The sequence below is a fragment of the Hemibagrus wyckioides genome, linkage group LG27, assembly GCF_019097595.1.
Source record: "Hemibagrus wyckioides isolate EC202008001 linkage group LG27, SWU_Hwy_1.0, whole genome shotgun sequence".
Lineage (NCBI taxonomy): Eukaryota > Metazoa > Chordata > Actinopteri > Siluriformes > Bagridae > Hemibagrus > Hemibagrus wyckioides.
Window position 1 is genome coordinate 11,555,957 of NC_080736.1, and position 19,639 is coordinate 11,575,595.

At 39.9% G+C, this 19,639-nt stretch overlaps 2 protein-coding genes across 3 annotated transcripts in view; one reads left to right on the forward strand and one right to left on the reverse strand.

Moving 5' to 3' along the window:
* The first annotated feature begins 7,718 nt into the window (after positions 1-7,718).
* The window catches only part of mtmr10 (myotubularin related protein 10), a 30,781-nt gene continuing 18,860 nt past the window's right edge, over positions 7,719-19,639 (forward strand). Inside the window, exons 1-3 of one of the 2 annotated variants that reach the window (XM_058382347.1) lie at positions 7,719-8,496; positions 8,982-9,042; positions 18,716-18,852. In XM_058382347.1, coding sequence (XP_058238330.1) covers positions 8,440-8,496; positions 8,982-9,042; positions 18,716-18,852 — 255 coding nt within the window. In that variant the 5' untranslated portion in view covers positions 7,719-8,439. The remainder of the gene's footprint in view (positions 8,497-8,981; positions 9,043-18,715; positions 18,853-19,639) is intronic. The other variant, XM_058382348.1, reaches the window with a different exon arrangement.
* Positions 10,202-11,050, reverse strand: LOC131347894 (PML-RARA-regulated adapter molecule 1-like). Its single transcript, XM_058382352.1, has 2 exons — positions 10,884-11,050; positions 10,202-10,794 (listed from the first exon to the last, which is right to left on the reverse strand). The coding sequence occupies exon 2, from the start codon at positions 10,719-10,721 to the stop codon at positions 10,362-10,364; it is 360 nt and encodes a 119-aa protein (XP_058238335.1). The 5' UTR covers positions 10,722-10,794; positions 10,884-11,050; the 3' UTR covers positions 10,202-10,361.

Below are 19,639 nucleotides of genomic sequence, written 5' to 3' on the forward strand. Positions count from 1 at the left end.
TTCTATTCATCAATATACAGTGTTCCTTTAAAAAGCACCCCAAACACACAAGATGAATTTCTCATGAATGACTGAAACTGTGAGTTATTCACCAAAATGTGAAAAATGACAAATAAGTGAATTATCATGTTTATAGCCTTCACAAGTTTGTTAAGAGATCCAGCTTGTAGAAAAGTCTGATTATAATTTCTAATTGTAGAAAACAAAAATCTGTGACATGACAAATTTCCTCTTAGTGAAATTGTTTACATGGAATAGTATTGACAAAACAGACTGTTTAGCTCATTTCTAGACACCCAAGAAAAGTTTTGTACACAAAAGTAGAGTCTTGAAGAATGAAGCTGGTCCTCGTTCAGACATCCACGTTCTTGAGAAAACTGGAATTTTTTGTTGACTTTCAAGATCCTGGTTACTGAAGGAAAACGAGTGAATGGCTAAAGCTGAAATATTTCATCTGCTTCCTACTCCTAGAATAGAAATCTCAGAAATCTTACACCCACAGAATCATCAGATTCTTATCAAGGTCTTGCTATGTGAATTGAAAAAAAAATAACTTGCTAATATTACAGTAATGTTTGATCCCTTTAATGCAGCTGGATTGAGAAACAAGCCCACAAAGCTGTTGCAGTAGAATTGCTTGTTAATAGTAACATGACTTTTTCCTATACTTTCTATAGAGGCTGGGGAAAGCTCATCTCTCATCCCCAGTAGCTGTGTCACTGCCCAGTGACACAGCCCATTGCACCGTCTCTGACCGCTAGACTCTGCAGCAGAATGCAAATAATAGCAAATGTGCTATTATTTATATATATATATATATATATATATAATGTGTGTTCAGACAAACATGTAGTGTTAGAATGTTTCACTTTAGGCACTTGAACACTTCACTTCCTTCTCTCAAGCAGGGTTTATGTGTCTAATAACAAGAAACCCCACAAGCAGTGACACTTGCACTGTATTTGTCACTTGTTTAAAACATCTTTCAATTTTTCGAAGGCCCTTAATGCACGAGGCAGGATTCTGTACATGACCTTGAGTGTTAATTCTATATGTTTTCATAAAGACAAAAGCAGAATCATTTCCACCATTACTCATTTCTGTTTCAATGTTTTGTTTTTCAAAATTAATTGATAAAAATTAATAAATAAATAAATCTTTATTTTGCTCAGTGCAAAAACCGTGATAATGGTTTTGCATTGTTTCACCCTTCTGGTTTTCTTACTCAGTAGTAGTCATGGAATTTTTTTGCAGGTTAGGAAGATGATATATTGATAATGTTGGTGCTGGAATTTTAAGCAGACATTCACATCACACCACATGGTAGTCGCCTTGCTTTCTTCTAATAGATAATGTTTGTTGATGACAATGATCTATTACAACTTGTTTATTCTGTATGTTACAACTTTGTAACTTTAATTTGCTAAAGCCTGAATTACAGGAAATGAAGTCTTCAAAAATGTGTGTACATATATATAAATAATATATATATTGATTTCAGCCAAACCATCTTGTGGGAGATGCTCCAGGAAGCATGGGGTGAAATCTCATCAGATTATCTTGAAAGATTTACAGCTAGAATGGAATTTCTAACTCTTTACATGTCGGCATGTCCTGTTCTTTTGCTATATTTTCTATTCAGACTAATTTTGTGTGTGTTTCCTTGGAAAACAATTAAATTTTTGAGTGATCCCAAACTTTTGAGCGGTAGTGTACACACATATACACACACACTTTTCATGGCAATATATACAATACATTTATATGACAGTGCTGTTTCAACACATGCCCATTGTGGTCCACCAGAGGACGCCATTTCTGACATAAAATTATTCACTTCCATTTAATTAAATTCTGGGTTTTCTTTCACACAACAGTGGCTCACCTTCATTCAGCATATTGCTTTCGAAATCTGCAGTGCATCCGGAAAGTATTTACAGCGCTTCACTTTTTCCACATTTTGTTGTATTACAGCCTTTTTCCAAAATGGATTAAATTAATTATTTTCCTCAAAATTCTACAAACAATACCAAGAAGTTTGTTTAAAAATCACATGTACATAAGTATTCACAGCCTTTGCTCAATACTTTGTTGAAGCACTTTTGGCACCAATTACAGCCTCTTTTTGAGTTTGATGCTACAAGCTTGGCACACCTAATTTTGGGCAGTTTCTCCGATTCTACTTTGCAGGACCTCTCAAGCTCCATCAGGTTGGATGGTGAGCGTCTGTGCACAGCCATTTTCAGGTCTCTCCAGAAATATTCATTTGGATTCAAGTCTGGGCTCTGACTGGGCCACTCAAGGACATTCACAGAGTTGTCCCGTAGCCACTCCTTTGTTATCTTGGCTCTGTGTTTAGGGTCATTCTCCTGTTGGAAGATTTACCATCATCCCAGTCTGAGGTCCAGAACGCGCTGGAGAAGGTTTTCATCAAGGATGTCTCTGTACATTGCTGCATTCATCTTTCCCTTGATCCTGAGGAGTGGCTTCCATCTGGCGATTGGTGGAGTGCTTCTAGAAGGTTCTCCTCTCTCCACAGAAAAACGCTGGAGCTCTTTCAGAGTGACCATCGGGTTCTTGGTCATCTCCCTGACTAAGGCCCTTCTCCCCCAATTGTTCAGTTTGGCTGGGTGGCCTGCTCTAGGAAGATTCCTAGTGGTTCCAAACTTCCATTTACAGATGATGGAGGCCACTGTACTCATTGGGACCTTCAATGCTGCAGATATTTTTCTGTACCCTTCCCCAGATCTGTGCCTCGACACAATCCTGTCTCGGAGGTCTACAGACAATTCCTTGGACTTCATGGCTTGGTTTGTGCTCTGACATGCTCTGTTTAACTGTGGGACTTTATATAGACATGTGTGCCTTTCCAAATCACGGACAAAAAATGAATTTACCACAGGTGGACTCCAATTAAGTTGTAGAATCATCTCAAGGATGATCAGTGGAAACAGGATGCACCTGAGCTTAATTTTGAGTGTCATGGCAAAGGCTGCGAATACTTCTGTATATGTGATTTTTTTTTTTTCATTTTTTATTTTTAATAAAATTGCAAAAAACTTCATGTTGTCATTATGAGCTATTGTTTGTAGAATTTTGAGGAAAATAATTAATTTAATCCATTTTGGAATAAGGCTGTAACATAACAAAATGTGGAAAAAGTAAAGCGTTGTGAATACTTTCCAGATGATGCCATCACTGTAGCACTACACAAGGTTCTTATACACCTGGACAAGGAAAACACCTGGACAAGACTATGGACTGTCTGACGAACAGACCCCAAGTGGTGAGATTTGGTAACAGTTACTCCACCATTTTGACTCTGAGCACAGGTGCCGCACAGGGTTGTATCCCCAACCCCTTCCTATACTTCCTGTTTACTCACGACTGTGTTGCCAAGCACAGTTCCAACAGTATCTTTAGGTTTTCTTATTATACATCCATCTAGGGTCCCATCACTAACGGAGAGGAGGCAACCTCTGCCTCAACATCAGCAAGACCAAAGAGATGATCGTGGACTTTAGGAGAGTGCAGGAGGATAGCCATGCACCCTTACACATCAGCGGGGCCACTGTAGAAAGATACAGGAGCATCAAGTTCCTTGGTGTGCACCTCTCTCATGACTTGTCCTGCTCCCTGCACACCATATCAGTAGTTCCCCCCCAAACTCCTCACCAACGTCTACTGATGTATTCAGTGAGGTCTTCAAGAGAGTCATGAGAGCATCTAAACTCACCATTGGGACTTCCAGGACATCTACCACATATGATATCTGAGGAAGGCTCTGAAAATCACAATTGACCCCAGTTATGCAGCACACAGCCTGTTCAACAAATGGTGGTACCGGTGTATTAAATCCAGAACCAACAGGGTGAAGACAATTTTCTACCTGCAGGCTATCAGAATCTCAACAAAGTATAATACAGACTTACTGCAAAACGACTCTATACATAACATATTGACGTATCTGCTAATACTAACACTACACAATCAGTACTATCCTGCACCCTACTTGCTGGTATTGCACAATTATCAGCACTATTTGGCCCTACTTGCACACCATATGTTAATATAAAGGACTGCACAATAGGACCTCAGTACTCTTTGCACCACACTTTCACATATATCTGGCATACCTGTGAGGAACTCTCAGAAACATAAGGAGTAGAACCTATATGTGGAGTATGATAGCAAAATCATGACATACAAATCCAAATCCCGTCTGATATGATATCCTTTGGGAGACTGTAGATGCAGAAGACCGTGTCCATGAGGAATGGCCATGTCCATGGCTGTGGGGAGGCTCTTAAGTGCCAATGACCTGCAGGCTTTAGAGAACCAAATTTAGGAGGTCTGTGACAAAATCGATGGCAATGTAAGGCCATAGGCATTGTGGTGTGGGGAGCAGCTTTAGGAGTCCTGCTGGTAGGTGAGGAGGTGACTTGGACTCACCTTGCTCACTTGTTCTCTTTACATGCCAGCTCAGCCTGTAGAGCCAGGTTTAGACCTTCTCAAATAACTGCTCAAAGTTTTTCACCTGCTTTTTTCCATCAATGGCATTCCACCTGCTCTGCGATGCTAAGGTCCAAAATTTCACAGTCAAATAGACTGCAGAGTCAGTGCCCTGGTACAGCTGCAGTAATTGCAGTGACACATCCATCCCTTTCACCAAGTACTAGAACACCTCCCGAATCAACTTGGAAAAGCATCATTGTCCTACATGGCAGAGGCCCAGTCCAGTGGTCTCCTGTTGAGAAGGGATATAATAAAGGCACATTTTGTAGATGCCTCCTGGTATGCCTTGGGTTGGTGAGCTTAGAAAACCTCACATCGTCAAAGAAATCCATGACAGCAGTCTGCAGTCCCATCAAACTTTTCTGAAATCGCCTTTTCCGCAGATTTGCCTCAGGCAACCAGATTGCACCAGATGGGTGTTGGTGGCATGCAGTCAATTGCTCATAATAGGCTGCTAGCATTTTACCCTGATGTGCTATGAGAGCTTGGAGCTGCATGATCTTTGCTCGATTCATAGCTGGTGAAGTGTTCTGTGAGAACTCTCAGAAACAGAGGCAGTAGAATCCATATGTGGAGTTTAATAGCAAAAAATACATACAAATCTAAAATGGCAGGCAAGAATCAGTGTTGGTATAAACAAGCAAACAGACCAAAAATTAAAACAGACAATCAGTGAAGCAGAGAACGTAATCCAAAGAGCAATAAATAACAGAGCAAAAGTTCAAAACACGATAGAACAATGGCAATTACAGTGGCAATGGCAATAGCAAGACTTGGTATGTAGCAAATACTAAAAATACTTTGCATAATGTGTCTGAACACGCTGGCTTAAAAGTTCACTGTGGTGGGAGATGACCCGGAAGTGGTCAAAACTTGGGCAAGGATTCCCTCATCAAGTTTTCACAAACTTTAATAACACATTTAAATTGTGCTGCACAGCAGGATGTGGTCCAGTTTAACAGCTTGATAATAAAATGCTAGAATTCTACAGAAAGGAGGTTGGTAAACTCCAGGCACGTTTTCAGTGCAAGAACATTGTGCAAGAGCATTGTGCTCCACCAGAGAGCGCTCGTGCTTTAATTAAGGTATTCATCATTAATACCTGGAGTCTTCCATCACAAATCGCCTAGTTTATTGTAATCAAAGACCAGAAAAGTTTTCAGGTAAATGCTAATGGTAACATAGAAGGGAAAACAACGCAAAGAACTTTAACAAATGAATAATGGCAAAATAGTTGCTAATGTGAGTGAGGCAGGACCTGTCAACATGATGAAAAATGTTCCCACTTTTACAACTTCTGGGATCTTGAATAGCTTGTAGGCAAACTGGTAGCTCACTGGTTAAGATGTCTGGCCCATTCACTGAGGGACTGTAAGTTCAAAAGCCCACTGAGCAAGGCCCTTATCCCTGAACTGCTCAGTTGTATAAATGAAATAAATTTGCTCTGCTATATGCCAAACATATACACACAAATTATGTGAACATTCAAAAGACATTATGGCTCATCCAGGTTTATTTGCTTTTTTTGGCCATGCAGTGTGTCCAAACTGTCCTTAACAACATAAGATCAAGAACTCAGAAAGGAGAGGAAATGAAAGGAGGAAATAAAAGGAAATCTTCAGTGTGTCTCTTTACATTTAGACAAATTAACATTTTTTTTGTTATTCACAACACAATCTACTTTGTAAATACACAGTGATCATCTCTGCCACTTATAACGAACTTGTCTTAACACATCTGGTGTACTTGCATACTTGTTGAATACATTAGGTTATTGTCTAATTATAACAAACTGAATGCCAAAGGCATTTTTAAAAGCTATCTGGAAGAAAAAATATAGATGTAAACTAGATATAAACTAAGCATGGTAAACTATGTCATTTTGGAAGACATGTGGAAATAAAAGTGTTTCTTTCCCCTAGGTTTTGGGACTTTTAAGACCCTGTGTACATCCTCTGATGCTCTTATCGGGAAAGGGCCGGGTGTGGGTGCAGGTTTTCATTCCAACCAAGCAGAAGCCACACCTGAGTCTACTGAAAGCCAAGATCAACTGATTAAACAGGTGGAATCAGGTGTGGCTCATTTTTTATTAGAATGAACACCTACACCCACCCCTGCTGGGGTACCAGCCAGGTGGTAAAGTTAGAAGAGATACATTTAGAGGGACCATGTGACACCAGAAAATGTTAACCAAGTATTGTCAACACATTAAGACATTTTAGATAGAAAAAAAAACTTGCCGGACAGGTATGTAGTCAGACATACCTTTCATTTTCATATCATTCTTTTATTTTTTAAGTTTAGAGATCCATCAATACACCAGATGATGAACGTGGTATATTAGCCCATAGGCACTGGTGTTTTATTGGATTCAGGGGGGAAAAAAACTGTATCTATCATAAACACACACTCCAATACTGTCTAGTTGACATGGTGTTCATTAGCTATACTATCTGCTTGTACAAGGCTGTGGAAAACTGATTAACGTACTACCAAGCTGCTGTTCATGGGTCAATACAGGTATGAGAGGGTGGTCTCTGATTTGTCACAACTTTGGGGCTCAGGAAACGCAGCCCTGTGCTAATCATATTCAACCATGGACACGTTGGTAAAAGCAGATGCACTGATGCTCTGTAATTCTGTCTCTTGCATCAGGTGTTGTATAAAGATCATATGAACATACTTGTAAGAAAACAGATTACAGCAACACAAGTCACCACATGGCCAGGTTACCGGCATACACGTAACATAACATATACACATAACGGTCAGTGGCATCGCAACATTACGAGAGAGGGAATTACTGTTGAGGAAAATAGAGGGAATAACAAATTATCTTTAATCATATCAAGTAAAACAATTACAAATGACAAAATCAACTACTTCCTCTCTCTTTCTCTTTGTTTCCGCCGCACAGTTTTTTACGGCAAGGTGACGCACAGGATTATGGGATTTGTAGGACACTGACGGGATATGCTTTCGATCAGCCACGTGAAGGTAACGCACAAGACAGCATTCATTTAATTAAAAAATTAAAATCGATGTTTTCTTGCATTCTAACACAGACATAAGAGGAAGCATCTTCCTTTCGGGAAGTCCACACCCGAAGTCCATTCATTCCCAGCATTAGGAACTGATTTCCTTGACCTGCTCTAACTTCCCGCCTCCGAACTCTATCATCCAATCCACACGGAGCTCATTTGCTTAAACCCCGCCTTCGCGCCCGACTCTCCTGCGCGAAGCCAGCACGCTCGTGCACTCCCATCTCTGGTTTTTTTTTTTGTAAACATGGCTGCGACACTGGCCGCTGAACCCGAGCACTCACAAACATAAACTATTCATTCAGTAGCAACAGGAGGAAGGGGCAGTAAGATGAAGAACCACTGGGTCTTTTCTGGAAGAGGAGAAGAATAAGAAGACGAGGATGACCACCAGCTGCGAAATACTTACCTAAACAGCGGACTGCGCTGAAAGGCAAAAAGTTTTAGCTGTGTGAAGTTTGACAGCCACTTGGCTCGCTCGAGAGCTAACGTAGCCTAGCTAGCAAACTATTCAAGCTAGCAGCACGGTTAAACTAGATATTTAATTGCATTTAGATGAGTAACGAGATCTTTGGTTACATTTCGAGTCAGTTGTGTTAAATTTATAACTCTTCGCTGAAGCGGGTTGCTAATGAACACAGTCCTGCACAGGGACATCACCACTGTGTGCTTTCCTTTTGTCATTTTTTTTGTCATTTAAATGAATGAATAACGCTGCTCCTTTATCCTGGGAGGATGGATTTGGCGTAATACCGTTACATCATTATCCCAAAGGAGGAATTTAGCAGGGAAATGCAATGGTCTGATCTAATTCTTCATAATCATCCATCGCCGACGTTTGTCTTGCTAAAAATACATCAGCTGATCTGCTCTGGATATCAACATGTTTTCTCCAAAAACTCCGAAGCCGACTTTTACCTCCTATCTTTCTCCACTTCAGGTGAGAAGGAGTAAAAAAAAAAAAAAAAATCTTTTATTGCAGGTTTATTGTGTCCTGTTTTGTTTAATGAGCCTTTTGTAGGTGTTACAAATAACATTTTGTAGCTGTTATTAACAATTATTTAATGTTAATTATCAACAAACGACCTGCATTGGTTGTGGTGCCTCAAGGATACATGTTATGATTTGTTTGTTTATCTTTAGCGTGACTCTTTCACCAGGAAAAGTGAATATTGTGTATAATAATAATAATAAAACCTTGGGTAGATTATTGGTCTTTAAGGAGCTTTAAAAGCTAAGCAGAAATACAGCACCTAGACCTTTCCAGGTAGAAAAAGCTAAAAGTACAAATGCAGTACCCTTGATGCACCCACAAGAAAACATACAGGTGTCTTTAATTGTAAGGCTGAGACTGTTAAATGATCTGTTTTTAATCTCACATTTCCTAAGATTTGTTTGATGTTGTTTTAATGCACGACCACACAGACCGACGCGAAGAAATATCTTCCCGTGTCCACCAAGAAACTCGAGGCCCGACTCTTACCAGGTCAGTTCTTTAACACACGTGCATTATAATCTCTTCTTCTTTAAAGGGACAAAGCTAGATACGAGACTCTAGAGGTAGATATTTTTATAGATAAATTAGTAAGATTCTTATATACCTTTCTGCTTCTTCTGACCCTCATGCTGTACATGTGTTGTGCCAACCTCTATGTAAATTTAGTTCCTTCGTCCTTTTTTCTTGCTGCTGCAGCCAACTACGCATAATGCATGCTTAATTTGTTTAACAAAAGGCTTCCAGCAAATGTGAGGCAGGTTTGTCCGTTGCTCATTGCAGCATTGCCCCACCCAATGAATGTTTGGAGTACATGTGAGCAGGGGAAAAAGACGTCAGTTGTCTTAAATGATTAATTGATGAAGATATTTGAAGACATACTTTCTGCGTGTTTCCTGTGTAAGGAACTGTTTCTTATCCGGTCCATTTCCTGCACATGAGCTGTCTGTGAAATATTTTATGCTTGGTCATAGATAGAGTGCATCTGATCTGCCCCAGTGTGTTATGTTTGAGATGGGTTTTGGCTTGTACTGTTTACAGACAGACTGAGCTGCACAGTCTTCCAGGAGAAGGAGATTTAAAGCTGTGTTTTGTCGGGTGCATGACATGTGGGAAGTCATCTTAATTTCATTGGTTTACTTTGGTGCGTAGGCTGAGGGTGTTTGCAGCCCATCTTCTGTAATCAGTAAACTGTAGTTATAGACTGACGTACCTCTGCTTCTTTTGATACTGTCTAAGGAAGTGGGTTTGCTGTGTGTGAGAGGCAGTGAGCTAATTACCACAAAATGCTTTCTCAGTCATCCTGCATTTGCACAGTTTTAAGTTATAGTGCATTTTGTTTTAATTAAATGGATAACAAGCACAAAATTTTATTGGTGCTCATAGATTTAACTACGGATGTGTATTGATTCCTTCTGGAATGATCCATTGTGCATATTTGTACCAGATCAATGATTTAAAGTGCCCTGTGGGTATATGAGTTAGAGGCATTGGCATGCTATAAGATGTAACCGGTTGTTATTCGTTATTTTGCAAACAGCTTATAAAAACATTTAAAAGGTTGTTACTGAATGAGGTGTTCTGATGATAATGAGCCACATCTTTGTATCTGAGATTGGCACAGAGGCTACACTGCCTTCACTGGGACTGACAGGTAGAGAAACCATGCCTCTTTCACTGGGACGGACAGGTAGAGAAGCCATGCCTCTTTCACTGGGACGGACAGGTAGAGAAGCCATGTCTCCTTCACTGGGATGGACAGGTAGAGAAGCCATGTCTCCTTCACTGGGACGGACAGGTAGAGAAGCCATTTATTCTTCACTGGGACGGACAGGTAGAGAAGCTACGTCTCCTTCACTGGGACGGACAGGTAGAGAAGCCATGTCTCCTTCACTGGGACGGACAGGTAGAGAAGCCATGTCTCCTTCACTGGGACGGACAGGTAGCGAAGCCATGTCTCCTTCACTGGGACGGACAGGTAGCGAAGCCACGTCTCCTTCACTGGGACGGACAGGTAGAGAAGCCACGTCTCCTTCACTGGGACGGACAGGTAGAGAAGCCATGTCTCCTTCACTGGGACGGACAGGTAGAGAAGCCATGTCTCCTTCACTGGGACGGACAGGTAGAGAAGCCATGTCTCCTTCACTGGGACGGACAGGTAGAGAAGCCATGTCTCCTTCACTGGAGCTAACTGTTAGAAAGGCCACACCTCCTCCATTGCGACTGATGATAGAGAAGCCACGCCTTCTTTAATGGGACTGACTGATGGACAAGCCACGCCTCCTTTAACGGGAGTGACAGACCTAGGCCATACCTTTATTTTTTTGCCACACAGAAATAAATAGAAGACAAAAGAAAGAAATGCACTAAGGCAAGGAAAATTAAGCAGCTGTATCGTAAACACTCAGTCTGGTGGAGTGAGGATTTGTAAGCTGATCTCTCAGAACAGGTGTCAAGTTATGACGTTAAATCTTTTATAAATTTGACCTTTGGTTTTAGAATTTCAGCCATGTTAGGTTTTGTGTTACAGATATTTGCCATAGCTGTATCACCTCACCCTTTCCCGCAAGGTCTTGAAACATGATCTAAATAAATTCGGCCTCTGTGATGCTGTGGAAATTAAGAAATGTCCAGACTCCTGTTTTCCTGGAATTTTCGGCTTGGCACTTGAACAGGCTGGTTACAGTGCAGTCCTACATGAAACATTAGACTGTGTTAAAAGCTCTAGGCTTTTAGGCGTTCACTCCTTATAATTAAACAACACGACTTGGATCTTCCCTGTTCCCAAAATAGACACAGGACACATATTTAACTTGTGTGGCTAAACCGTAAACAAATCCCATCTAAATACATTTACCACACTTTTGGTGACTGCAATAGAGTCTTGCCAGTTATAGTGTTGTTGTTATTATTGTTGTTGTTATTAATATATCAGCAGTGTTGTGCAATATATAGTGTTTAAAATACTTGTGTTCATGTCTGCTGCAAGATGCTATTATTGGCATGGGAGCAGAAAGGCAGATTTGGTAATGGCCTATAAGTCAGTGATGTTAAATTTAATGCAACTCAATGTTGAACTGCTATTGCCAGCGCTCTCCACTCATTCTTAATGATGCATGAATTGATTTTAATTTCCTCTCTGGTCGGCATTAGAAATTTATATACAAAGTTTAGGTGTACGGAATACATAATGCCTATTTATGGTCATAGTTTCAGCCTAAATGTATTTTCCTTATAGCGAGATGCCTTTATTAATCACCCAATTTTGGCCTTGGCTGCTTTGGATGTCGCATGCAAGTCATTCCATAACCACTGTTAACCAGTGAATATTTCAGATCTGTTTATTCTAGATAAACCATGGGTCCATTTTTAAGTTTGAGTAACTGCCTATGCTGTCTTAATGTGAAAAAATAGGGATGTAAATGTTGAAGGTTCAGTGATCTAACTGAGTAATGCTGATCATAGTCACACACCCTCACACAGGCTCTTTACAACAAAACATAACTGAGGCTAATGCAGCCATGCTTTCAGGTACTGTCAAAAAGTTGAACTGTGTCCACATACAGTTCCCACGGAAGAGTTATTTAAAGTTTTGAAGCCTTCATCTGGAGGAACTGTTCCTCCAGATGAACTGAATTGCATGTACGTTCAAGTCTGTACTATTTTCAGTACAGAGTGAGTCAGGAGGCACCCCCTCATTACACGTGTAACGTTTTTATGAAGATCTAAACATGGAGAAAGGTCACAGCTATTGCACAGTTGCAGATTCTTCTGTGACAGTGTACGTTCCTTACGCCAAACATCAGCATGACATAAGTCACAGTGTCATCTTCATAAAGTCTGCTTCTCTGTCAGAGCTTAAATCATTTACTTTATTATTTTCTAGTTTGCCATCTATTATTATTTCTGCAAATTGGAACCGTCACATTTCTGCTTCCTCTTAATATTATAGTATTTTTCAACAGGGTCATGTTCACACTTCCTCATGTCGTTCCTGCTTTCAGTGTTGTTTCAGTAACCAAATATTGCTAAGGAAATAAAACTATATATAACAAGCTGTATCTTGTTTTTCCCCCACCTAACAAATGCTTTTAATGTTAGCTATAACCAGTCCCCACTAATGTGGATGTCAGCAACATGACAGTAAAGGTATTTCGACCAAACAATGCTGTTTCTCTCATGGTCTGGTTGTAAGATGTGTACGTGCATATTTTGTTTACTTTTAGCAGGTGCTTTGCCCCATATATTTTTTTCATTTGTCTAATGTTGCTGTTCATTTATAACATCCATGGATCAAAACCTCCTAAAAGGTGATGTTAAATCAAGTAGGTTCTGAATCTTATAACAGCCGTGGATACGTTACTAATGAAACGTGCAGCCTGGCTGGTGTGGGAGGTACATGCCTGTCGTCTATTTAAGGGGACATTCAAGCTAAATTGACACATGAACAATGTTATCATTGCAAATCTACGAAGTTGCCAGTAGGCATTTCTGCTACTGGTTGACATAGTAACGTTATCAGCATTAACAGCAAACCGGTTTTCTTGCCACGGAAATGAAACATCCTCGAGAATGATTTGTAATGTATGTATATATCATGTATGTATGTGTATACACCAATCAGGCATAACATTATGAGCACTGACAGGTGAAGTGACTGATTATCTCCTCATCATGGCACCTGTTAGTGGGTGGGATATATTAGGCAGCAAGTGAACATTTTGTCCTCAAAGTTGATGTGTTAGAAGCAGGAAAAATGGACAAGTGTAAGGATTTGAGCGAGTGATGGCTAGACCACTGGATCAGAGCATCTCCAAATCTGCAGCTCTTGTGGGGTGTTCCCGGTCTGCAGTGGTCAGTATCTAGCAAAAGTGGTCCAAGGAAGGAACAGTGGTGAACCGGCGACAGGGTCATGGGCGGCAAAGGCTCATTGATGCACGTGGGGTAGTGGTCTGATGTAACAGACAAGCTACTGTTGCTCAAATTTCTGAAGAAGTGAATGCTGGTTCTGATAGAAAGGTGTCAGAATACACAGTGCATGACGGGTCAGGGCTGTTTTGCCAGCTAAAGGGGGACCAACACAATATTAGGCAGGTGGTCATAATGTTATTATGTCTGGTCGGTTTACATACATGCATACATATGCACATCATATCATATGAGATGACATTCATTCCCATTGGTAGTCGCTGCACCAATGCTCCATATTTGCATATACTTTGTTGCGTTGCTGGTCATGGCCACTTCTAATTGTCAATAAACACTATTGCTTAAGTTGGAGAAAGTCTCCAACGCTCCTTAAAAATGAATGATCGCTGGTCTCTTTGTCCCTGTGCGTCACTGTATGTGTGAATGCCCCTTTAGAGATTGCATATAGAGGTTTTCTCTTTAACATATAATAATATTGCTGCTATTAATTGTTCATTTTCCAGAATAGATTCCTCAAGTCATAGTTGGATATCATACAATATCCAGTAAGATTACACTGGACATCAATATGGCTTGTGTTTTGCAGATCACATGGCAAATCACATATGTCTGTTAAATTCCTATTAGTAGAAATAGAGACCTCATATTAGACTACATGCTAATAATATGAATATTTATGGGATTTGCCTGATGCCCTTATCCAGAGTGGCTTACGTTTATCTCATTTATACAACTGAGCACTTGAGGGTTAAGGGCCTTGCAGTGGTAGCGCAGGTATTTGAACTTAAGACCTTCCAATCAGTAGTCCAACATCTTAACCACTGAACTACTATTACAGCTCACTAAGCTTTCACCTTACGTCACTCTTCTTATGTCTCTAACAACATGCACATTAAACAAAATAGATACAGCAGGACTCATTCTTCATGTACCTACATTCTGGTATTTTTTTTCTCATATCAAGGAAAAATGAGAATGCACTACAGAAAATGTGTGTGTGTGTTGATATGCATGCTTTGTCGTGATGTTTCAGGTTACTTTCCACAGACTTGCACAGAGTAGTTTGAGTTACTGTGATGTCAAGAACAGATGTGTGATAGATAGTGGCTGATGCTGAGCTGTGATATCAGTAATGCTTTTGAAATCAGACATTCTTAGTATATGTTGAGAACTTGTCTCACCACTTAACATTTCTGCTTCACACTCTTGTGTTGCACTTGTGTTACCATGACCATGAGGCCTCGTCAAACACACTTCTGATGTGTGAAAGTTGAATGCAGTGTAATACTGCCATCACTACTGCCACATCAGCAGATGGGGGCAGCTAATTATTAGAGCGGGAGGCCAGGCTGCTGATTAGGCAACATCCCCACCCCCTACACACACTCAGAAGTCTGAGAGCAAGCAATACCTATAAACAGGCAAACCTACATGTTGTGCTGTCGGGTGAAGTGGAAACACAGGGGGGTGTGTGGGTATTCAGTGGAACCAGAAAAGAGAAAGCAGGGTCTCTTTGAAGTTAATAAACAAGCGATATAGGCAAATAGCATTGTGATAAACGCTTCCATCATAATACTTGCTTTATTATCATCCAAGTTTGCTTTTGCAAAATAGGAAGATTTTCTATAGCATGAAACAACCACAAAAACATCGTTAAATATAAAATAATTACATATGCAGGTAGACTAAATAGCAGCAGGAAGTGGAAAATCGAACGGATTTAAGTTGCTGCTAAGGCTGGACCAGTCTAGAAATATACATTATATTTTAAAGAAGTTAAAGTTCAGGCCTGGTTCTCTAATTTCTTTGCTTCCCCTGTTAACCAGTAAGAAGAAAATAATGAAATATTTTCTGGAATAATGTTGGTTTGTATCTGTAAAAACCTACCAGACAATTAAGCAATCTGCTTCCCAAAATAACCTGAGGTCAGGACTGACTACATTTCTACTTACAAACATTATTTCATGTTTTTTAAAGAAAAGAAAGTAGGACCATTTATTAAATTTTTCTATTTTTGACTGGTTATTTAAAACTTTAAACTATAAGATAGAACACTGACTACATAGTGTTGAATGTATATGATTCTTGCTGCTAAAATAAAGATGTAATACACAGTGTAATACAAAATGAAAAACAAAAATTATAAATAAAAATGGGTATTTGAAATAATCAGACAGTTTAATAAAAAAGATTAAAGAATCAATGAGTTTTCTGATTTTTTTTTTTGTTATTGATATTTTGAACAAAGTCAAATTAAAGGTGATCTGTATAGCCTGGCAGCTGTGAAGTGTTAATGGAGATAACTCAGGGCATGACAATAGGTTTTCATGATAGAAGACATGAAAATAGATGTTTAAATGAATTTAGACCATTTCTATTAGTCATTTTGTCATGAAACATTTCAGTGTAGGGGCATCTGACATGGTGTGAAAAGAAAACACAAGTTGCAGTGATTTTTTTTTTTATTTTTTATATATGACAGTGAAAAGCCAAAATATAAAATATAAAGAATAACTAGCCCTGACACTGGACTACACAAGCAGTAATAAATACAGGACATAAAAGCAATACATGTCCATTCTTGAATTATATCCTGGACTGCAGTACCCTTCTCTAAAGAGTCCCAGCTGGCATTATACATCCTGGCTCTATGGGCCTCTGCTGCTAGCAAACACTCTTCTTCTCCTTAAAACTGAAGTACTTACAGCTGTGGGAACCACACCCTCGCACTATTTCTGTTTACGGTTCCCCCCTTGCATTCCCCAAGACAAAAAGAGAGAAATACAAGCTCTTCTTCCTTCTATTGGATTCGATGTGGACTTTATAAATGAATGTATTCCAAGAAACCGCCAGACAGAAGTAGCTTCAGTTTGCTGGATTTGTAAATTAAAGATCTTTTTACAGAGTAGTACAACAAACGGATCCATGTGTTTGGACACATCTGCATCTGGAAACATCTTGGGGTCAACTTGTAATGTTTGATTAGCTTTTAAATATATGATCAATCTAAGAAACAGCCCGTTGTTAAAAGAATAGATCCTTTCATGTTTTTAGGTGAGAGCATGCTTGGTCACAGGCCATCTCCATCTGCATGATTCCACTCTTTTATTAGTAGGTGTTCTCTTTTTAAACATGTTTAGACCCAAAGCATTTAGGACAATGGGTTCAATTTTTCATTGATGATTTCTTCTGTTGCTTATTGCTCTAGCTGTCTGTGATGTCAGTGATATATTATCAGAGTGCTTCAATGACTGTTAACCAAAGCATACCCAATACAGGAATGAATTACAGTTGTGTAATCTTCTTACAATTATAAAAGTTGTATCGAAAAACCTGAAAATATGAATGAAGTCGTGAGTAGCTCAGCAAATCCGTTTGTTCTCTACGCCATCATCTTCATGCCTGACAGATCCTAAAGGTCCGACGATAACCGGGCTACACCTGTCTTTGAGCTCTGCTTCTTTTCAAGCTTGTGAAAACACACACACATATAAACACAATAAAGTTAAGCTGGACCTCATATCTCGGGGGGGAAAGAGCACAGATGTTTGTCCCAGATGCCAGTGTTGAATGCCTAATGCAAACTGAGATTTGCATGAGCTCTCCCACAATGCTCCATGATCCAAACTACTGGATCACATTCAGCTCAGTGACTCACTGGCTTCCATTGTGCGGTAATACCTCCTCCATACAGACCTGCGGATGTCCCAGACAGACGAGCCCTGTGGCAAAACACACATTACAGCATTTTTTCATACTACATTATACGTGCAATTAAATATAATCAGATGCTTTGTCCATGACTCATATAGATATATTTTGTACATTTCTATGGCCACAAGCTACAGAATCCTGAAGATTACAATCTGATTAGGTTTTTTTTCGCACTAAGGTGTATGTGCATTTCTGCATGCTCATTTCCTGTGGAAAGTCAAACGTTTGAACACTTAAATTAAGAGGTTCTTGGGCGTGTTTACTGACAGTAATGGACCAGATTTACAGTGCTAGCATTTTGAAAACAAAGGAAAATATTAGTGCTATGTTGTGAAATACAAGCTCATAAGTGTTTTATTTTAACTTTTACAGTACGTTAGTTACATTATTATATATACATATGATACTCATTAGTTACTCCTTTTTGTGAAAAGTGTATCATATATGCTTTATTGCAGCATTGTCTTAAATTGTGTATGTGTATATTCTGTTCAGAGAGAGTCACTTCCCTTGATTTACTGATCCATTCTTATGTGTTCCAGCTTGTGCATGCAAAATCAGTGGTAATTTGAATTAATGGCTGACAGTCAATACAGGTAGCAAGCACTGGCATGTATGTGTCTCCCACAAGCAAATTTCACCATTAACTCAATTTTACATTGGTGTAAATCTGCCTGGTTGTGTGCTTGACTCTCAGAAACGGAGCGAAAGGCTCTCAGATGATTGTGCAAGAAAATACAGGACCAGATTGACAGAGACGCTGCTGAGCAGATTGTTTTTGCTGAAGTGTGCGGTAGTGAAATGTTGAGCTCCTGAGGCATAGTCAGGTCAAGTTTTAGCTTTGTCTTTTTCTGTCTCAGGTTCTGTCCCAGCCTGAGGTATTTCCATTGCAGCAGTAGATTCCTGACTCAGGGGTGGAACAGCAGGCTCATTAACTCTGCCCTCCAAGCCCAGGAATGCATCACCTGTCAGCGGGAGAAAGCGGATAGTTTACACTTCACCTAGGGAACCTGAAAGAGACACAGGTCATGAGGGACACACAGACTTCTCTGTCTCAGCCATATGTAGTAGCAGGCAATATTCTGTTTCCACTGGGTGGATCAGGATGTGAAAGGATACACTTTATACAAGACTCATTAACGTGACCTAATCTGGTTCTCTTCATAGTATGGACCACTGTCTTTGTCTTTTTAGCTCTGTTGATTAACCTTCTCTTCTTGTCAGGCATCTCATATTTTGGTGTCACCTGGTGTAACCTCTCAGTTACATAACAGGTTATTTATGTGCCTGTACTTGGGAAGAGAAAACATTAAGGTAGAAAAACTGGAAAACCAGGATTGAGAAATGCTGCTGCACTGTTGTCATGTAAAAGATTTTCTAGCATTATATAGCCTAAAGGTTATAAAACTCCTTCTCCTGCTGATCTCTTTGATCTGTTTATGGTCTGCTCTAACTCATTTCTCCATGTCACATTAAAGTCTCAGATGTTCTTCTAATGCATGCCCATGTTACTTCTCCACAGGGGAGATCGTGGTAAACGAGGCAAACTTTGTGCGGAAGTGCATTGGGGCAGACAGCAGTCAAGATGACCTGTGGGGAAAGCTCATCTGCACCAACTTCAAGGTGTCCTTTGTTACCCATGATACCTTGCCACAACAGGTGAGCAATAAATCAGGTGATCGTTCCTGTATAGTTTATATGCAGCCATACTAATACTGGTAGGGCCCCCGTTTGCTCAAAGAACAGCCTCTGTTTTTCGTAGTGTGGATTTCACAAGATTGGAAACATTCCTGTGAGATTCTGGTCCACGCTCACGTGACTATATAAGATAATTGCTGCAGATTTGTCATTTACATTTTCATGCTGTGATTTCCACACTCGATCACACCCCGAAGGTGTTCTATTGGATTCAGATCCGGGATGTGGGAAGACCATTAAAGTACACTGAACTCTTGGTTACATGATGCATTTTTATGCAGGAAGTAGCTATTAGAAGATAAAGAAGGTAAACTGTAGCTTAAAATTGATGCACATGGTCAGCAACAACACTCAGATTTGTAATTCATATGCTTGAAAGTGTGCCAAAAAAACTTCACCACCAAGAAAACCCCTTCACCACCAGCCTGAACTGATGACACAAAACAGGTTGGGTGCAAAGATTCATGCTGTTTATGTCTTCTGACCCTACCATCTGCTTGTCGCAGAAGAATCGAGATTCATCAGACCAGTCGATATTTTTGGGTTTGGTTTTGGTTCACCAGTGCCCACTACAGCCACAGATTTCTGTTTTTGGCTGGCAGGAGTGGAATCGTGTGGTCTTCTGCTGTAGTCCACCTCAATGTGTTGTGCAATCTGAGGTGCTTTTCTACTCACCATGGTTGTAAAGTTTGGTGATTTTAAGATGAAAAAGCTTTCCTGTGAGCTAGAACCACTCTAGCCATTCTCT

What these genes read in the sequence shown, in the direction of transcription:
- LOC131347894 (XM_058382352.1), bottom strand. Translation starts at nt 10,721, where the DNA reads ATGGCTTCTCTACCTGTCCGTCCCAGTGAAGGAGACATGGCTTCTCTA.